Source organism: Megascapheus bottae, chromosome 10 (assembly GCF_031878675.1).
Source record: "Megascapheus bottae isolate mThoBot1 chromosome 10, mThoBot2.hap1, whole genome shotgun sequence".
Classification (NCBI taxonomy): domain Eukaryota; kingdom Metazoa; phylum Chordata; class Mammalia; order Rodentia; family Geomyidae; genus Megascapheus; species Megascapheus bottae.
This window is the reverse complement of record NC_143518.1, coordinates 37469187-37487724: the sequence shown is the minus strand read 5'-3', so window position 1 is coordinate 37487724 and position 18538 is coordinate 37469187. Positions and strand designations below refer to the sequence as shown.

The following is an 18538-nucleotide window of genomic DNA, read 5'->3' as shown; positions in this document are numbered from 1 at the left end:
ACAACTCATAAGTGGCGGAATCAGGTTTTGAACTCTTCTTCTACACCTGTGTTCATTTCACTGTCATGTCATCCTGGGACCGCAGAACCAGCAAACCGGGTCGGCACTGAGGACAGGACTAGTACAGTGGCGGGGGGGAAGGGCCGTTTGAGGGAGATCATAATGGAATTTGGGGAAACTTAGTGTCGACCTAGGTGGAGAGGCTTGGGGGAAGGTGGCAGGACCCCAAGAGGCCTGGAAGGTCTGGAAGCCAGGGGCATGTGGGGACAGGGAGGAAGGACAGTACAGACAGGGTGTTGAAAGGAAGGAGACTTCTTGCCCAGAGACCCAGTCAGGAGCCAGGCTAGCCAGTGGGTGTAGATGAACTCATTTGGAACCATGTAGGAGGCCAAAGCCAGGTGGAGGGCACCTGGCTGGAGGTTGAGGCTGGAAGAGAGTAGGGACAATCAGAGGAGAATATGGTGTGGACACTGGAAAAGACAGAAGATAGACTTTCCCTCCAGAGCGAGTGCACTTGAGAGACCATGAGGAGGAGATGTGGGCTCAGGGGAGGAGGGGCTGGAAAAGAGGAAGGGAGGTGATGCTGATACACTCGGCATAGACGGAAGGGTGCTGGTCAGAGGACGAGGAGGCAATGTTTGCCTCCCGGCCGGTGAGTGTGAATGAGTTCACGATTTCACACTGCATTTCAGGCAAAGCTAAACTGGACTGCTTAGCCTTCCCTGCCCAATGAGCCAGAACTTTTTTTTTTTTTTTTAACATTTTTAATAAAATTAACAAATAAATATTCTAAATTGTGGAGACTACAGAGTCAAGGAATAGAAACCAGAGACAGTCTTTCTTATTCAGAACCTCTTTGGAGGAAAGAAGAAGAAACCCCACTTCAGGCTGATGTGGAGCTAGACTGCTGGCATGGGGTGGGGGGAGTGATGGGAGAAGGGTGTGGTCTGGGATCTTGCAATCTGCCCTTCTCTGTGTGGCATAAGAGAAGGGGGGACAATGGTCAAAGAACAAATATCCCTACAAGAGGTATCCCAGTGACTCTCAAGGAGTGAAGGGGGAAAGGGAAAGCTGACCTACAAGAGGGGTGTGGAAGGGAAAATGGAGGCTATGTGACTGTGAAGCAATGGGTGGGGGAGTTAGGTTGGTTTCTGGTGGCTCTTGGACCCCAGCTGCTCACTCTCGGACGTAGACTCTGGTGCACACAACGTCGTTTGCTGTCATAGTCTGGAAGGACAGAAGTAATTGTGTGAGGTCATGGGATGGGGAGACATGGCACTTGACTTTGGGGGAGAAGGGTTGGATGGAGGCATACACTTGGTCTCCAGGTCCAAACAGGAAAGAACTGGTCCAATGATACTTGGAGATGGCAAGCAAAAGCCCATTCTTTTTGCCAAGCCAAGGGAGACCCGCCCAGTATATGTCTTCTCTACATAAAAAGAACCCCAATTTCTTTTTTTCTTTTCTTTTTTCTTTTTTTCTCTTTCTTTCTTTTTGTATTTTTAGTGTTACTGAGGACTGAGCTCAGGGCTTTGCACATACATATCTAACGTTCTCCCAGTGGAGCCCATGTCTCCAGTCCTTATAGTTTTTCAGACAGGGTCTCATTTTTTTTTTCTGGGGTAGCCCCAGACCTCAATCCTTCTACTTCCATCTTCAGAGTAGTTGGGATTGCAGGCAGATCCTTTATGTCTGTAAAGAGATGCAATTTCTAATTCATGGGATAGGAGATAGATGGCTTAGTCGTATCCAATTAGCCTGATCAAGAGGAGGGGAAGAGCAGCCATGCTGCTCTTGAACCTCCTGCACCTTGAATCCTCCCAGATAAATGACAAGGGTAGCAAGGATTTGCCAGTGGCAAGGATGGGTGGGACTCACCAGGATCAGCTCTCCATCATTGGTCAGTTCTCTGGTCCAGGAGGTCTTGGGGCCCTCTCCCTTCAGAAGCCTCTGCTCACAGACCATTTTGTTCTCACTCTCCCATTTCACCAGGCTCTGTAAGGGAGAGGGGGCCAGATGAGCTGAACCCATCATAGAGGCCAAGCAAGTGAGTGGGAAAAGAACAGACCAAGTGCTGTTTCTCAGGGACTTTCTCATAGGGAATAGAGAAAAGCATGTAGGAAAGCTGGACGGTGGCGTGTGAGAGGCAGGGTAATGGATGTTAGGACCAGGAGGGAAGCTTCCTGGCACTCACCTTGCAGGGCCTCCCATCCACAGTCTGCTCCTCAAACTCCTCCCCAATCTTGAAGTTAATCTCTGTGGTGCGCACGGCAGTGGAGGTTTTGATGTAGAACGTGTCCCCTTCCTGCTTGATCTCCACCGCTGGCTTGGATGCTGCGGCCACGGCAATCTTCCTCAGCATGATGTTCACCCCTGGGGGAGAGGGGAAACACCTGTCTCACACTCTGCCACAAGCCAGCTTGAGCAGACCTACTGGTGCTGCCATTGGCAGCAAGAAAGAACCTAGAAGGAGATAGTGGTGTGAACGGTGATGGGTTTAGGGAGGAGGGACCCAGAGCCCTGTCCCCTAGAAGTCCTGCTCCTGGTTCTGGGCCCTACCTCTTCACTCTGAGAATTCTCAGGGACAGATTTGCTCATCCTCCACCCAACTAATATTCTGCTACAGGGCATGTCTCGTCTTACCTTGGTTTGGCCTTTCACCTATCCTGGCTTGAGAACTTTTGTCACTAGGACTTTCCTTATGCCCATGTGCAGGGCACACCTGCAAGTTCAAGACCCATGAACCCACCTCCAAAAAAAAAAACTGAAAAAGACGGGGCTAGGAGTTTGGCCTAGCAGTAGAGTGTTTGCCTAGCATACACAGAGATCCAGGTTTGATTAATTGGTAGCACATAGAAAAAACTGTGGCTCAAGTGGTAGAGCTCCAGCCTTGAGAAAGCCCAAGGACAGTGCTCAGTGCTCAGGCCCTGAGTTCAAGCCCCAGAACCAAGGACAGTGCTCAGTGCTCAGGCCCTGAGTTCAAGCCCCAGAACTGTCAAAAAAAAAAAAAGTGAAAAAGAGCTGGACACTGGTGGCTCATATCGGTAAATCCTAGCCACTCAGGAGGCTCAGGTCTCAGGATCATGGTTTGATGCCAGCTGAGTAGCGAAGTCTGAGGCTTTCTTTTTTTGTCAGTTGTAGGGCTTGAACTCAGGGCCTAGGCATTGACCCTGAGCTGTTTTGCACAAGGTTAGCATTCTACACTTTGAGCCACTGTTCCACTTCTGTTTGTTGCTGTTGTTGTTGTTGTTGTTGTGTGTGTGTGTGTTTGGAAAAAAGAGAAACATTTATTGGAAAAGATCTAAACACCAAATGTGCAAAAAAAAATATCTAAAAGTGTCCAGTGGCCATTAATATGTTGTCATACACATTTCCAGGAATAATCTGTGTTCTATCTACATGTGCATTTTTTTTTACCAGTCCTGGATCTTGAACTCAGGGCCTAGGCACTATCCTTGAACTTTCTCAAGGCTAGCACTCTATCACTCGAGCCACAGCACCACTTCTGGATTTTTCTGTGTATGTGGTACCAAGAAATTGAACCCATGGCCCTGTATATGCTAGGCAAGCCCTTGACCACTAGACCACATTCCCAGGCCCACATGTGCATATATTTTATGTAAGTTGATATATATTTGAGGCTCTGCTCTATTCTGCTTTTCCTCTTAATTTTTTTTTTTTTTTGGTCAGTCATGGGGCTTGAACTCTGGGCCTGGGCACTATCCCTGAGCTCTTCAGCTCAAGGCTAGCCCCCTACCCCTTGAGCCACAGTGCTACTTCCCATTTTCTAGTTGTTAATTGGAGATAAGAGTCTCACAGTCTCTACTTCTGGTTTTTGAGTGGTTAATTGGAGATCAGAGTTTCTGCCCAGGCTGGCTTTGAACTGCCATCCGCAGAGCGTGGCCTCCTAAGTAGCCAGGATTATAGGTGTGAGCCACTAGTACCCATCTATGTGAGATTTTTTTCCCCAAACAATTCAAAGTGGTAGAGTGCTAGCCTTCAGCACAAAAACCCAGGGACAGAGCACAGGCCCTGAGTTCAAGCCCTATGACTAATAACAACAACAAAGTGAAAAAGAAAGAAAAAGGCAGAGCTAGGGCTTATACTCTGGCTCACCAGTCCATCTAGAAGGTTCTTGTGCCCCTTCCCTTTCAAAGGAACAGCCATCTCATTCAGCCTCTGTGGATTCAATCTCTTGGTACCCTATGTCTTTTTTTTTTTTTTTTTTTGGTCAGTCCTGGGGCTTGAACTCGGCCTGAGCACTGTCCTTCGACACTTTTTGCTCAAGACTAGCATTCTGCCACTTGAGCCACAACACCACTTCTGGCTTCTTCTGAATATGTACTGCCCAGGAATCAAACCCAGGGCTTCGCACATGCTAGGTAAGCACTACCAGGGCTACGCTCCTGGCCCTACCCTGCGTCTTTTCCCAGATTAGACCCCTTCTTTGCTCCCAGTTATGAAGCGTAGGCAGAAATGATCAGCATCTCTCTGGCAGGAAAAGCAGGAGGGAGCTCTCCTGGACAGTCAGGTTGCCTGTGTTCCACCTTCCTACCACTAGTAGGATAAGGGAAAAGAGGAGGGCTGAGTTGGCTAAACTCCTGGACCTCCTACAGGTCTGGGTTCCTAGAGAAACAAACCCTCATTTCCCTCAGCACTAAAGCAGAATCATCCTACTCCAAATAGAAGTGAGAGGGAAAAAGCCTTGCCATTCAGAAGCCCCAGAACCCCACATCTAGACTTCTTAGATAAAGAAGCCTTCACTCTTCCTTCCTGGGAAGTCCATCCTGCTATCTAGCATCCATCTTTCCAGTGATAGGAATAGAAAGATGCAGTGTGTTCCATGGCTATCACTAGAGGGAATATGTATCCCCCCCCCACCCCCATTACCAAGCACTCCAAACCACAGGGAAGACAGAAATTGGATTAGGAGTAAGAAGGGACTGTCTGCAGAGGCAAGACCACATCTTCTAGCCAGCCCCTGGTGCCTGTGTAGCTGGAGGCCTGGCTCAGAGGCTTTGGCTGACTCAGGACAGTGTTTGTCTACTGTGTCTGTTTTCAATCTGCCCTTTAGCAGGGCCTGAGGAGGGCACGTGGCTCTGAGAGACCCTGCAGAGAGAACAAACAGCCTGAAGATAGACAGCAGAGTTGGCTCTTACTTTCCAGCTGGGGTCTGGGGGGGTGCCAGGCCACCACCTCAGGGCAGAATCCAGAACAGCTGGGGAAGGGAGAGGCAATAGATTTCCTAAAAGGAAAATTTCTACCCTTTGATCTTCCATTTCAGCAAGGGCACAGCAAGAAAGATTCACATGACTGTAAGAAGTAGTGTGGTTAGATGTCAGGCAGAGAGCGGAAAGACAGAAATCCTTGCTCCCTCACTGCACTTTTCAGAGTTATTCTACAGACTCTGATTTTTCCAAGCATGTGTGGGTGCACACACACGCATGTGCACACACACACACACGCACTCATGCACAAGTGTGTACAGCCATAGTTAGGCTTAGGCTGTTTCCACTTGTTGAGGTCTATAATCTTCCCTATCTCTTCCCCAGTCACTAAGTCCAGGCGCTCCCCTCTTTACCAGACTCTCCAGACCAGTTCTACCCCAGGAGGCAGCAGCAATAAATAGGTGGGCCAAGAAAGTTACAAGCACAAAAGGCAGTCTGGGTGGATTCAGCTCCTCCCTCCTTCCCCCACCTCCCCAACCATGGACTCACACACCCAGCTGAGCTGCAGCTGGTCTCTGGCTGGAAAGGGAGGCTGGGAACCCAGGCTTTTGGAAATTAAAGAATTGGGTTTTCACACAAAGACATTTGTTGAAATCCAAGAAAGTGATAATTATCCAGAGTGACTTTAGGACTCTGGAGCTGCTTGCAATAGGAAAATATTTGTCTCACAGATGGGGGTGGGGTGGGGTAGTGAGAAGAAAATGGAAAGTGAGAAGAAAATGGAAAGTGCAGAAGGGGAGAAGAAATGGGGAGGAGATGCTTTGGCGTTGGACCACCTTGTGGGTGGAGCCGGGCTGGAGGGTAAAGACCTTGCCCCAGGGATTAAGTTACTGCTGGGGGCACAGGAAGAAAGCTGGAATGTCTTCCAAGGAATCAGCAGAGTAAGGACTCAGGTTCCTGGCCTGAGTAGAAACTTTCCCAGCAGCAGAGAGCCAGGTGCCCTGCCCAGCAGGTCCAGGCTCTGGAACTGACCATCCTGCTCCTGAGACCAACCTCGTGCTTCTGCTTTCTACTTGATTCCCAGGCTCCGAGACGCCGCTAGAGCTGGCACTGGTGGGCGCCCCATTGGAAAAAGCAGTTATTTTAGGCGTCCAAGTCCAGTGTTTCGGGACCCAGATGTCTGGTCCATTTCTCCTTTGTAGATGCAGGCTCCAGCCATCCCCCTCCCTCCTGCTGATTTGGTTTTTTTTTTTCTTTCTTTCTTTCTTTTTTTTTTTGGTCGTTCCTATCTCTCCATTTCCAAGGATCCTAGCTTCCCCACTGCCCCTCCTGAGCGCTCACAATCCTCCTTACCCAGCTCTAAGAGTATATCCTCGAAGTTTTCTGATTTGATGATCTTCCAGTTTCCAGAAAAGTTGGGCATGGTGGAGGTGTGGATGGCGATCCCTTGGCTGGAGCACTGGACACTGAGTCCTTCAGTTGGAAACTACACTGTTGCTGCCTCTGCAGGATCTTGAGACTCAGGAGCTAAGACACGGTGGAGGACAACCCCAAAGCTGGCTTGGGCTCCCGCGCGGGCAGTTTTTATACTCGGAGCCGGCCCGCCCCTGCCCAGGAGCGAGGTGGCCCCGCCTCCCGCTCCGCCTCCGTTCCCCACCTGGGGGTCTCTCCGGAGCCCCCCTCACCCCGTCTCTGGTTCTAGTCCCATTTGTGGGCCTAAGGGTCTCTGAGAGCCGAGCTGGCCTTGTCTCAGGCCAGTAGGTGGATGGGGAACCGGATGGGTCGCGCGCCCTCGAATTGCGCCTTTGAGAGAGGAGGGGGTCGGGCGCCAGGCCGGGAGGCTGGGGTCTCACGTGTTGCAGGGTGAGCCACGGGGTCACGCTTTGCCAACCCCCTAGTAGTCTCCAGCCTGACTCGGTGCACCGGACTCCTTGGAGACTGGAGTGAACCCCAGATCTAGATCGCGCCGCAGCCGAGCCCGGACTCCGCGGGAGCCGGAACCGGACAGGATGGGACAGCTCCGAACTCAGAAGCCGAGGGAGCCTGGGGTGCTGGGGTCCGACGCGTACACGAGGCAACAGCGCCCCCTCCTGGGATGACAATCCCCCCAACACCCGACCCGGGTGTGGGGTTCGGGGAGTCCCCGTGGACTCCAGAGAACCACCCAAGGCCACTCATCTCACTGCAGGCGCCGGGCGGACGTGGAAGGGTTAAGCAGGAGCCCAGGGGCGCGAGGCTGGGGCGGGCAGAGGTCACAGCCGACCCCTTGACCCGACTCTTTATGGAGGCGCTTACCCCCTCTCCGGGCTCGGCTCCCCGGATTCCGGGGGCGGGGCGGGGAAGGACGCGGAGCCCCGCGCGGCGCCGCCACCGGGGTGGGGGAGGCTGGGCGCCCGAGAGGGAGCGGAGCGGGGTCTCAGGTGTCGCCATCCAGAGCCGTAAAACCGGCGGAGAGAGAGGCTTTGAAGTGGGAGATAAAAGGGGTGGGGTGGGGGAGGGCCCAGCTTCCCGCCGAGTCCCGAATGGGAATGAGCCGGACCCCAGTGGAGATGGTGGGGCGGGGGAGGGGGGGCGGCGGGCCTCCGAGGTGCGCCTGGAGACCCGACGCCGGAAACCGCAGAGGACGGAATGCGGAGCGGGAGTGGGGAGAACCGTCCCCGCTTGTCAGCACCACGGGGCCCACCGAGCACGTGGCCCGGCCGCCCGCCCCGCCCCCGGCTCCCCGGCCTCGGCGTCGGCCCTCCGAGGCTGGGGCCCCTCGGGGGTGGGGGGGGGCCTGCGGCGCTGGGGAGGCGCGGGGGCAGCCTAGCCTCGGCGTCGAGGCCGCACAGGGCCGGGGTCGGGCCTCGGGGCGCAGGGAACTCTGAGTCCTGGGGTGGGTAACCCACGAAGGCAGCCGGGCTGGCAGCGGGGCGGGAGGGAGCGCAGGCCGAGCGGGGAAAGTGCTGGGGGGGGATGGGGCCAGTCAACCCGCCGGGCTGGAGGAGGGCGCTGGGCTTGAGGACCCGGGTCTCGAGGAAATGCGGTCTGGGGGCTTGGGCTCCTGGAGGGGGCCGTGGGAGAAGGCGCTCAGGGGGAGCTCGGGGCCGGGGTGGCCGGCGCGGCAGCTCCTCCCCCACTCCCCCGGCTCCGCGTCGCTGTAGGTAATGGGAGAGGGATTAGGTTCTGACAGTGAAATCCGGCTCCCGGCCAAAGGGATGCGGAGAGGCTGGAGGAGGGAACACGACGGAAACTCGACTCCCGCCGCCTCTGTTTCTCCAGCCCGGGTCAATATGTCCACCTCCGCTTCGGCCCTCTGGAGTCCCTGCCCCGAAAAATCCAGTCTCCTGCTCACACTGCATCTCTCCTGCTCCAGGGCAGGTCCTCTCCTGCGCATGCCTGAACCTTGGGGTCGAGGTTACCACCTCACCCAAGGCTGGTTATCAGGGTGGAGGGCACCAAGCCTGGGAGAAACCCTATTTGGTCCTTTGATGCTAGGTCAGGAAAAGCACAGGTATCGCAGCCTAGCCAAGAACATTGGGGAGGTTGGAGCCGAGAAGGGGAGGGGGCTCCCCGAGGTGGGAGACAAGCCCCCCTCCTTTTGCTTCCTCACTCCCCCTATCAGCCGACCGGGCAAGATTTCCAAAGAGACAGAAGTAAAGACAAAGGGAAGTGGGACTGGAAGAGGAATTCTTTCCAGATGTGTTTGCGGTTTGGCAGCTCTGGGCCTGAGCTCAGGCCCCCGCACCCCAACACTACTGAGGAAGGAGAGTGAGGGTCGGAGCAGCTGGCTAGCTGGGGCTGAAAGTCTCAGCTCTAGCAGCCAGTCTTGTTACCCCAGGGGAGCAGTGGGGATGGAGGGTGCACAGGAGAGGTACTCTGTGAAGGGTGGGAGAGGAGAGGGCTAACTGGAAATGAGTGGGGTCCTAGGGACAAGGAGCAGGCCTGGGGACATAGGAGCCAGGCAATGGGGAGGAGTTTTGCTAACATCAGCCACTCAGTTACAAACAACTGGCTTTAATTTCCCGCTGGGATCACTAAGGAGAAAGAATTTCCCAGTGTCGCTGGCCTTTTAATTATGACCAAATCTGCTGCAGATCTGCCCCGGGAAACCCCTTCTCCCTTTTTAGGGGGCCTTGATCATAACCCTCCAGGGACTACCCCAGGAATTTGGAGCCTGGGGTGGGGGAAGAGTGCAAAGTTAACCAGAGAAGCTGGGGGAGATGAAGCGAGGTGGGGGTTGTGTGGACTAGCAATAAACCAACACATTTGGGATCGTTAGGGAACATTCTGGGGTTTTGTTCTATTGTGATGTGGGGAGGAGTAAAGTGGCTGGATTTGCAACAGCAGGAATGAAGATGGGTAGGGTCCAGCTTTATGCACAATTTGCACAATTTGGGGGGTGCAGGGCTTGGAAGCGTGGACGCCCCTGCCATTCTCCGTCACTTCCTGGAGACTGAATGTGGGAGGGGTGACCACATAGTCCAGGATAGGGGCCTCATGGCAGCCCCAGGAGAGAATCAGGGAGATTCTCTAGCCAATGTCAGCACTCATAGGGAACCTCACCCGTGCAGTATCATTGCCTCTGCCAGGTCAGAGGGTTTGTTGGCTGGAACTCAGATAGAAATGAAAGCCAGGTGGGGCTGGACACCTGGAGTTCTACTGCTCAGCAGAGGCCAGGAAAGAAGTTAGGACTTGTTACATAGGTGGGGAGAAGAGGAGCTGGGGGCTGCTGGGGCAGGACTGCTGTATTTCCTAACCCCCGCCCCCATTCCTCAGGATTCTGAGCACAGATATAACATTTTGCCTTACAGACTGCTCCACCCTCAGTGTAGAGGGGAGCTCATACCCTCGCCCAGTGCCAAGTAGGGGACCCAGCCTTCTGGAATGTGAAAACCAGGCTCTGATTTGTCCCCCAAAAGAAACTACCATAGCAGCAAGATAGATGGAAATTAAAGACTATGAAAAAGCTTCTAGTAATGAAAGTGCAAGCTGGGAGACTGGATGCAAGACCTAGAAAGGAAGCAATCTATTTCCCAGAAGCAAGGGAGAGCAAGAAGGAAGTACAAGAAGGAAGAGTGCAAGGGAGAGACCCTGAGAACTAGGAAGAGTGGAAGTAGAACCCGGATGGGCTCAAAGCCAGGGAGGACCTAGGGTGTGGTATAGGGAATAGGTGTGGCCCAGCAGGGTCAGGACCACAGTCTGGGAGAAGGCTGGCTGTGGTTGGAGGGGTTGCCGTCAGACTGGATAGGGTCTGCACAGCACCCAGGCAGTGCCTCTGTTGTTCTTGGCTCTGCCATTCTGTTCCCAGCTCCAGCTGCCAACGCTGTCCTCAGGGCTGGGCTGGGCTGGCTGAACCAGGGAGGGGAGAGGGAGGAAGGAGGTGGAGATGCACTGGCTGAGGACATGTCTGGACTGAGGCCCAGTCCCCTGGATGGAGACTGTGACCTGCAGTTAAACTCATGGGCTTTATGTTCCCAGAGCCAGACCACTCTGCCACTCACACCACCTGGCTTGCACTTCCCTCAGTCCCTCAGCAAGGGCAATGCCACCCTGCAGCTCAGTCTCCAGCCCTGCTGCTTCCCTGACAGCACTGGGCTTGGGCAATGGGTCACACTCCAGACACCACAACCTCTTCTGCCCTCTGAAATGGGGTGGGATCTGGGAATCTCGGGGACAGTGCCCAGGCCCTGAGTTCTAGGGAGGTAAAGAGAGAGAAAGGGGGCGGGGAGGAAAGAGAGAAAGAGGAAGAGAAAAGAGTGAGGCGGTGGCTCATGCCTGTAATCCTAGTTACTCAGGAGGCTGAGATCTGAGGATCATGGTTCAAAGCCAGACTGGGCACTAAAAAGTCCATGAGACTCATCTCCAATTAACCACTAGAAAACTAGAAGTGGCACTGTGGCTCAAGGGTAGGATGGTAGCCTTGAGCTGAAGAGCTCAAGGACAACACCCAGGCCTGGGGGGAGGTAGCGGGAGGGAAGAAACGAAGGAAGCAAAGAAGGAAAGAGGAGAGGCCCAAAGATGACAAAAGTCTCAGAGAAGAAGAGACTGAGGGGGGTTTGGGGTTCTGGGTGGGAACCATTGAACTCACTGTCCTGGGAGTTGGCTACGAGGGGCTGATAGGCCAGCTTCTGGAAGGTCAAACAGGGCTTTTGGGGGCTTCCATTCCCTCTGCCTCTCTCTTTGTCAGTACTGGGGCTTGAACTCAGGGCCTGGGCACTGACCCTGAGCTTCTTTTGTTCAAGGTTAACACTCAACTACTTGAGCTACAGCACCACTTCTAGCTTTTCTGTTTATGTGGTACCAGGGCTTCATGTGTGCTAGGCAAGCACTCTACCACTAAGCCACATTCCCAGCCATCCCTTTCCTTTTAAGACTCCAAATACTGTTGTTTTCTGAAGACAATGAACCAGTAGTTTCCCAGGCCCATGGAAACCAGCTGTCCTGGTGGCTCCAAGGACGCTGGAGTTCCCAGTTTCCCAAACCCAGGGCCCTTCTCACTGCCCTTCTAGGTCTGGTGGCCCCAGGTCCTTTCCTTGGCATCAGTGATTGAACACTCAACAGTCAAGATGCAGAGGGAATTTGAGCAAAATTAAGGAACCAGCCCAAATTTTTTGCCCCACTCTTGCCATCTCAAACTGGCAAGGATAAAAAGGGATATGAGTTCAGTCTGGTCTGAACAAGGCTAGGGCCTTGTCCTTCCCATGACCCCCACTCCCACCCCTCCTCCTAAAAGGGCTAGAGAACTGGGCGGGCAAGCTGGAAGGCGGGAGAGGCCCCAGACTACCTAGACCTAATAGCTCTCTCCGGGCAAGGCAGCAGGAACAAAATGGGAAAAAGATGTGTGAGGTGGGAAGCTCTGATTTCCTTTCCCCTGCGGGCATGAGCTCTGGAAAATGTCAGCTGTCAAAGAAGCTGAACAATCTCCCCGCCTCCCCCTCTCACCTCTCAGCCGCCAGGGGCCCCAGCCTGTCTGGACTGCAAAGGCCACTTCTGAGGATGCACATGGCCCTGATGGAGTCCCCACCCTCCCCCTGCCTAGGATTCCTCTACCAACCTAGGCTAAGCCATCTAGGCAGGAGCTTTGGAACTCAGGGATCCGCAGGAACATGTCTGGGGGGTAGGGGATCAAAGAAGCCAGCAGTTCCTGATTTTGCCAGCCCCCATCATGGTCTCTCATGCTCCTAAATCCCAGAGCTGACACTAGGAGTGCCAGGTTTCCAGATGCTCTGGATTGCTGGTTAGTCAGTTTTCCCACTGGCCTAGAGACAGAGACATTCCAGGGCCAGGACACTCATCAGGATCAGAGCTCACCAGTGCTGCTTGTGGGACACTGGTGGTCCCTGTGGGCCAAGTCTCCTCAGAAACTCCCTTACCTCCAGGGATTAAGTTTCTAAGAGCCCAGGGGAATTGGTTCCAGCTGGGAGAAGGTAGCTTGAAGAGAGAGAGAGAGAGAGAGAGAGAGAGAGAGAGAGAGAGAGAGAGAGAGAGAGAGAGAGAGAGAGAGAGAGAGAGAGAGAGAGAGAGAGAGAGAGAGAGAGAGAGTGTGTGTGTGTGTGTGTGTGTGTGTGTGTGTGTGTGTGTGTGTGTGTGGCGCGCGCATGCCTAAGAGCAACCCTCTTTCCCTGGTCTTTGTCTCCTTTTCTTCCCAGCTCCACCCTTTTACCCATCAGAAAACCTCAAGAACTACTCATTCTGTCAACCAGGCCTGCATCTAGAGCTGCTAGGCTGGATTCTCTGCCTCCTTGGATCCTGGGTGTTGGCTTGGTTCCCTCCCAGCTCCCAGGGCAAGGGCGGTCATTTACTTCTTCCTCCTTCAGTTATGATTTAGATCCTTTTTGTAGAACCTATCCAAAGAAGCAACCAAGCAGGATTCCACAAATGGAAGTACGTAAGGTCGCCTTTGGGGTGCTACTGTAGTCTAGGGTTGCTGTGTTGCGTTGTGCTCTGACAGGCCAGGCCAAGATCATGCCACCATCCTAGGAGCAATATTTGCTCTGGGCCTGGGCCCACTACCATGCCAAATTTTTCTATGAGCTGTCCTGGGCATCAACTTCAAAGCTTTTGCGCTTAAGCATTTGAGAATGGAATCTGCTTGGGCCTAGAAGATTAAGTTGTGCTTGTCTTTCTACACCAAAATACTCAAAATCCCTTCTCTCTCTTCACCTTCTCCCACCTCTCCCCAAATCCTAAGCATCACATATACCATCTCAAAAGAAAGTGGAGGACTGAGAGTGTGGTTTAGTGGCAGAATGCCCAGCACACATGAAGCCCAGGGTTCACTTCCTCAATATCACACGAACAGAAAAAGCAGGTAGTGTTAAGAAACTCAGGGACAGCACTCAAGTCCTGGGACTGGCAAAATAAATAAATAAGTAAATAAATAAAGGCAGAGAGCCAGGTGCTGGTGGCTTATACCTGTAATCCTAGTTACTCAGGAATCTGAGATTGGAGGATCTCAACTGAAAGCCAGCCAGGCTGTAAAATCAGTGAGATTCTTACATTTAATAATTTACCAAAAAAGCCAGAAGTGAAGCTACAGCTCAAGTGGTAGAGCACTGCTAGCCTTGAGCAAAAAGGCTCAGGGATGGCACCTAGGCCCCAACTTCAAGCTCTATGAATGAACAAAAATGACAAAAAAAAAGTACAGAGGGCTGGGAGTTTGGCCTAGTGGTAGAGTGCTTGCCTAGCATGAACGAAGACTTGGGTTATATTCCTTGGTACCGCACACACGGAAAAAGCCAGAAGTGGTGCTGTGGCTCAGGTGATAGGTTTCTAGCCTTGAGAAAAAAAAAAGGACAGTGCTCAGGCCCTGAGCTCAAGCCCAGGATTGACAAAAAAAAAAAAAAGTTCAGAAGCCAGCCCTGGTAGCTCATACCTATAATCCTAACCACTGAGGAGACTAAGATCTGAGGATTACGGTTCTAAGCCAGCCTTGACAAGAAAGTCCATGAGACTTTTATTACTAATAAACTACTTAGAAAAAGCTACAAGTAGCTGGGTACAGTGGCTCACATCTATAATCCTGGCTACTCAGGAGACTGAGATCTGATGAACTCGGTTCAAAGCCAGCCAGGCACTAAAGACCATGACTCTTATCTCCAATTAACCTCTAGGAAATTGGATGTGGTCGGTAGCTTTGACTTGAAGAACTTAGGGACAACGTCCAGGCCCAGGGATAGAGCAGTAGCCTTGAGTTGAAGAGCTCAGGGACACTGCCCAGGCCCAGAGTTCCAGCCCACAAATGACACACAAACACACACACGCACACGCGCACACACACACACACACACACACACACACATACAAAAAAAAAAGAAAGAAGGAAACAAAAAAAGAAAAGAAAAGAAAAAGCTACAAGTGGCACTGTGGCTCAAGTGGTAACACACTAGCTTTGAACATGAAGAGGCTCAGGGACAGTGCCTAGGCTGAATTCAAGCCCAGGACTAGTTTAAAAAAAAAAAAAAAAAAAAGGCGGGGTAGGGGGAGGGAAATGGGGACCAAAACATGAGAAAGGGTATCAATGTTTGTGAAGTAATGCACCTTCTATCTGGTGAATATAATGTAACCCTTCTATTAATTGCAATAAAAATCTATGAAAAACAAAGGCAGAGAGCTGATGGTGTTTGTAGTAAGAGCACAAGCAACACACACATAACAAAACTAGGAAGTGAGGGATAGGCAAAGAGAAGGTGCAACAAAAAAAACCTGGGTTCTCCATGCATTTCCTGAGTTCTCTCTGGTAGGTCAGGACCAGCTCTGTTAAGGGCAAGAAGGTCAAAGATGTCAGATTTCAGCCTTGTTCATCATAAACCACACCAAAGCCCCTCTGTGTACATTAGGTTAAATCAGGCCACTCCTCCCTCCGCTGCCACCACACTACCACCTAACCTTCACATGCGATATCTATTCTCATTCTCTCCTAAAGAGGAGTCCTAACATTCCTCTTCTCACAGCCTGCTAGACAGGTGCTCCACCACCTTGAACCACAGCACCGCTTCCGGCCTTTTCTGTATATATGGTATCAAGGAATGAAACCCTGAGCTCCATGTGTGCTAGGCATGCAATCTACCATTACGCCACACTCACAGCTGTTCCCCATTTTAGCTTTAGCATTTTTTTTTAAGCCAGTCCTGGGGCTTTCACTCAGAGCCTGAGCACTGTCTTGGGTTTTCTCAAGACTAGCCCTCTACCACTTGAGCCACAGCACCACTTCTGGCTTTTTCTATGTATGTGGTGTACCAAGGAATTGAACCTAGGTCTTCGTGCATGCTAGGCAAGCACTCTACCATTAGGCCACACTCCCGGCCCCAGCTTTAGCAATTTTTTTAAGAGGATCTTTTGTTTTTCTTCTCCCTGCCCAGACTGGCCTTGGGCCACAATTTCTGCATCTCACCCTAACTCAGAAATATCCAGCCTTTTATCCCGATGCCCTGATCTCCAAGTCTTGTTGCTTCTACCTCCTTTGCGATGTTCACCTTCCATTTGGCTGCCAGCATTGTCTTTGCAAAACACACACTGTTCACATTTCTTCTCTGCTCTGAAATCCTTCAGTGACTGGGTAGCACTTGCCACAGTACACTGATAATAGTTTCCTAGCTGCTGAATCAATTCAGGGGCAAATGTCATTCCCCTTAGTGTCTAGCACAATGCCTGACACAGAGTAGGTGCTTTATATTAACAGTTAGGTTGTAGGTGGTTAAGAGCAGTAGGTCTAAGTGCCAGTACCACTAACTTCAAGCTATTTGGCCTAGGAAAGATTTATTTTTGTGCTGATACTGGGGCTTGAACTCTTACTTGGCTTTTTTGCTCATCTGGTGGTATACTCACTGTACCATTTAAACTACACTTCTGTCTGGCCTTTTCTTGGTTAACTGGAGATGTCTCATTGACTTTACTGCTCACGGGCTTTGAATCTGGATTCAGTCTCCAGAGTAGCTAGGATTACAAGTGTGAGGCAAGTTTCCAGTGATTCCTTACCTTTTATCAACCTCAGTTTTGTTGTTAAAATTAGAATATATGGCTGGGATGTAGCTCAGTGACCAAGTGCTTGACTAGCAAGTTTAATGTCCTGGGTTTAATCCTCACTACCAAAAAGGCAAAGACCCAAAAAACACAATTTAAAAAACAAGCTGGGGGAGGGGGGGCGGGAGTTTGGCCTAGTGGTAGAGTGCTTGCCTAGCATGCACAAAGACCCGGGTTCGATTCCTTGGTACCACATACTTACAAAAAATCCAGAAGTGGTGCTGAGGCTCAAGTGGTAGAGCTCTAGCCTTGAGAAAGTCCTAGGACAGTGTGCTCAGGTCTTGAGCTTAAGCCCAGGACTGGCAAAAAACAAAACAAAACAAAAAAAAACCAAGCTGGGGCCAGGAGTTTGGCCTCATAGTAGAGTGCTTGCCTAGCATGCATAAAGATCCAAGTTCCATTCCTTGGTACCACATACGTACAAAAAGCCGGAAGTGGTGCTGTGGCTCACGTGGCAGAGCGCTAGCCTTGAAGAAAAAGCCCAAGGACAGTGCTCAGGCCCTGAGTTCAAGCCCCAGGACTGGCAAAACAAAACAAAAACAAAAAAAACAAGCGGGGAGCTGGTGGCTCTTATCTGTAATCCTTGCTAATCAGGAGGCTAAGATCTGGGGATGGTAGTTCAAAGCTATTCTGGGCAGGAAAGTCAAGAAATGCTTATTTCCAAATAAACTACTTATAAAAAACTGCAAGTGGTGCTTTGGCTCAAGTGGTAGAGTACTAACCTTGAGCAAAAGAAGCTCAGGGAGGGGTTGGGGATGTGGCTTAGCAGTAGAATGCTTGCCTAGCATGTACAAAGTCCTGGGTTCGATTCCTCAGTACCACATATACAGAAAAAAAACAGAAGTGGCGCTCAGACTCAAGTGGTAGACTGCTAGCCTTGAGCAAAAAGCAGCTTAGGAATAGTGCTCAGGCCCTGAGCAAAAGCTCTAGACTGGCACCACACACACACAAAAAAAGGCAGCTCAGGGACAGTACCTAGTTTTAAAAAAAAATTGGGGCTGGGAGTTTGGCCTAGTGGTAAAGTGCTTGCCTAGCATGCACAAAGACTCAGGTTATATTCCTTGGTACCACATACATAGAAAAAGCTGGACGAGGTGCTGTGGCTCAAGTGGTAGAGCAGAAACCATGAGAAAGCCTAAGGGACAGTGTTCAGGCCCGGAGTTCAAGCCCTGTGACTGGCAAAAAAAAAAAAAAAAACAAAAAAAAACCCCAAAACAAAAAACTCGATTTTGAAAATGATTCCAGGCTTTGGACACTAGAACCATTGAGGTTCTGTGAAGCAATACAACATACTCACTGTCACCAATAATGTGGCAACATCAAATTGAAAAAACACCATCAATGCATTATGAGCTGCTGTTAAGCTGTTCTGTGGCACAGGGCAAGTGAAAGTGTCTTGTGAACTACAGTAAAATATTGTATGACTATCTACTGTGGATGTGGGATACTCATAAAAACACCTGGCATACTGTATTCACAGGTGTTTGTCTCTTTGAATTTGAAGTTGGGCTAATATGCCTTAGGGTAGTTCATAATGACAGTTCTGTTGATCTTTCATACTGTCAGTTCTAATCATCTGTTAAACTAGGAATCAAATGATTTTTTCCCTTGGGACCTTGGCTAGATCAGTGGTTCTAGAGGGACCAGCAGTGTCATCCCATAATACCTGAGCCCCTAAACCTTTGAAGAACTATTTTGGGAGTTGGAGGCATGGCTCAGTTGGTAAAGCACTAGACAATGAGGAATGAGTTCATGTCCTAGCCTTGGACCAAAAAAAAAAAAGCCAAAAAAAAAAAAAACCCAAGCCAAAACAACAACGTAACACTGCTTTGTTATAAACAAACATTTAGACTACCAATGTTTGGCTGGATCTGGTTCTCACACTGCCTTTCCTTGTCTCACTCAGGTCTTTTAGGATTAGAAAATGTATAATGTTATCGAGTGCTGGCAGCTCACACCTATAATTCTAGCTATTCAGGAAGCTGAGATCTTAGGTATGAAACCAGCCCAGGCAAGAAAGTCCATGAGACTCTTACCTCCAAAAAACTACTCAAGAAGAATTTGGAAGTAGTACTGTGGCTCAGTTAGTAGATTTGAGCCAAAGAAGCTTAAGAACAACATCCAGGCCCCGTGTTCAAGCCCCATCATCAGCACATGTGCATGGGCCAGGGCACAAACACACACACAATTTATAATGCTATAAAAAGAATGCACACTGGGCCGGGAGTTTGCCTAGTGGTAGAGTGCCTGCCTAGCATGCACGAAGACCCGAGTTCGATTCCTCAGCACCATATACATAGAAAAAAGCCAGAAGTGGTGCTGAGGCTCAAGTGGTAGAGTGCTAGCCTTGAGAAAGTCCAAGGACA

The 18538-nt window shown here is 51.0% G+C and overlaps 1 protein-coding gene across 1 annotated transcript; it reads right to left on the bottom strand.

Moving 5' to 3' along the window:
* Positions 1–762: 762 nt before the first annotated feature.
* On the bottom strand, positions 763–6713 carry Crabp2 (cellular retinoic acid binding protein 2). Its single transcript, XM_090339848.1, has 4 exons — positions 6522–6713; positions 2195–2373; positions 1879–1995; positions 763–1227 (listed from the first exon to the last, which is right to left on the bottom strand). Exons 1-4 carry the CDS (start codon positions 6589–6591, stop codon positions 1177–1179), a joined length of 417 nt encoding a protein of 138 aa, XP_090195974.1. The 5' UTR covers positions 6592–6713; the 3' UTR covers positions 763–1176.
* Positions 6714–18538: the final 11825 nt, after the last annotated feature.

What these genes read in the sequence shown, in the direction of transcription:
- Crabp2 (XM_090339848.1), bottom strand. Translation starts at nt 6,591, where the DNA reads ATGCCCAACTTTTCTGGAAACTGGAAGATCATCAAATCAGAAAACTTC. An exon ending in TGGATGGGAGGCCCTGCAAG is followed by an intron (nt 1,996 to 2,194) that starts GTGAGTGCCAGG and finishes TCTCCCTTACAG; the next exon opens with AGCCTGGTGAAATGGGAGAG. An exon ending in ATGATGGAGAGCTGATCCTG is followed by an intron (nt 1,228 to 1,878) that starts GTGAGTCCCACC and finishes CTGTCCTTCCAG; the next exon opens with ACTATGACAGCAAACGACGT.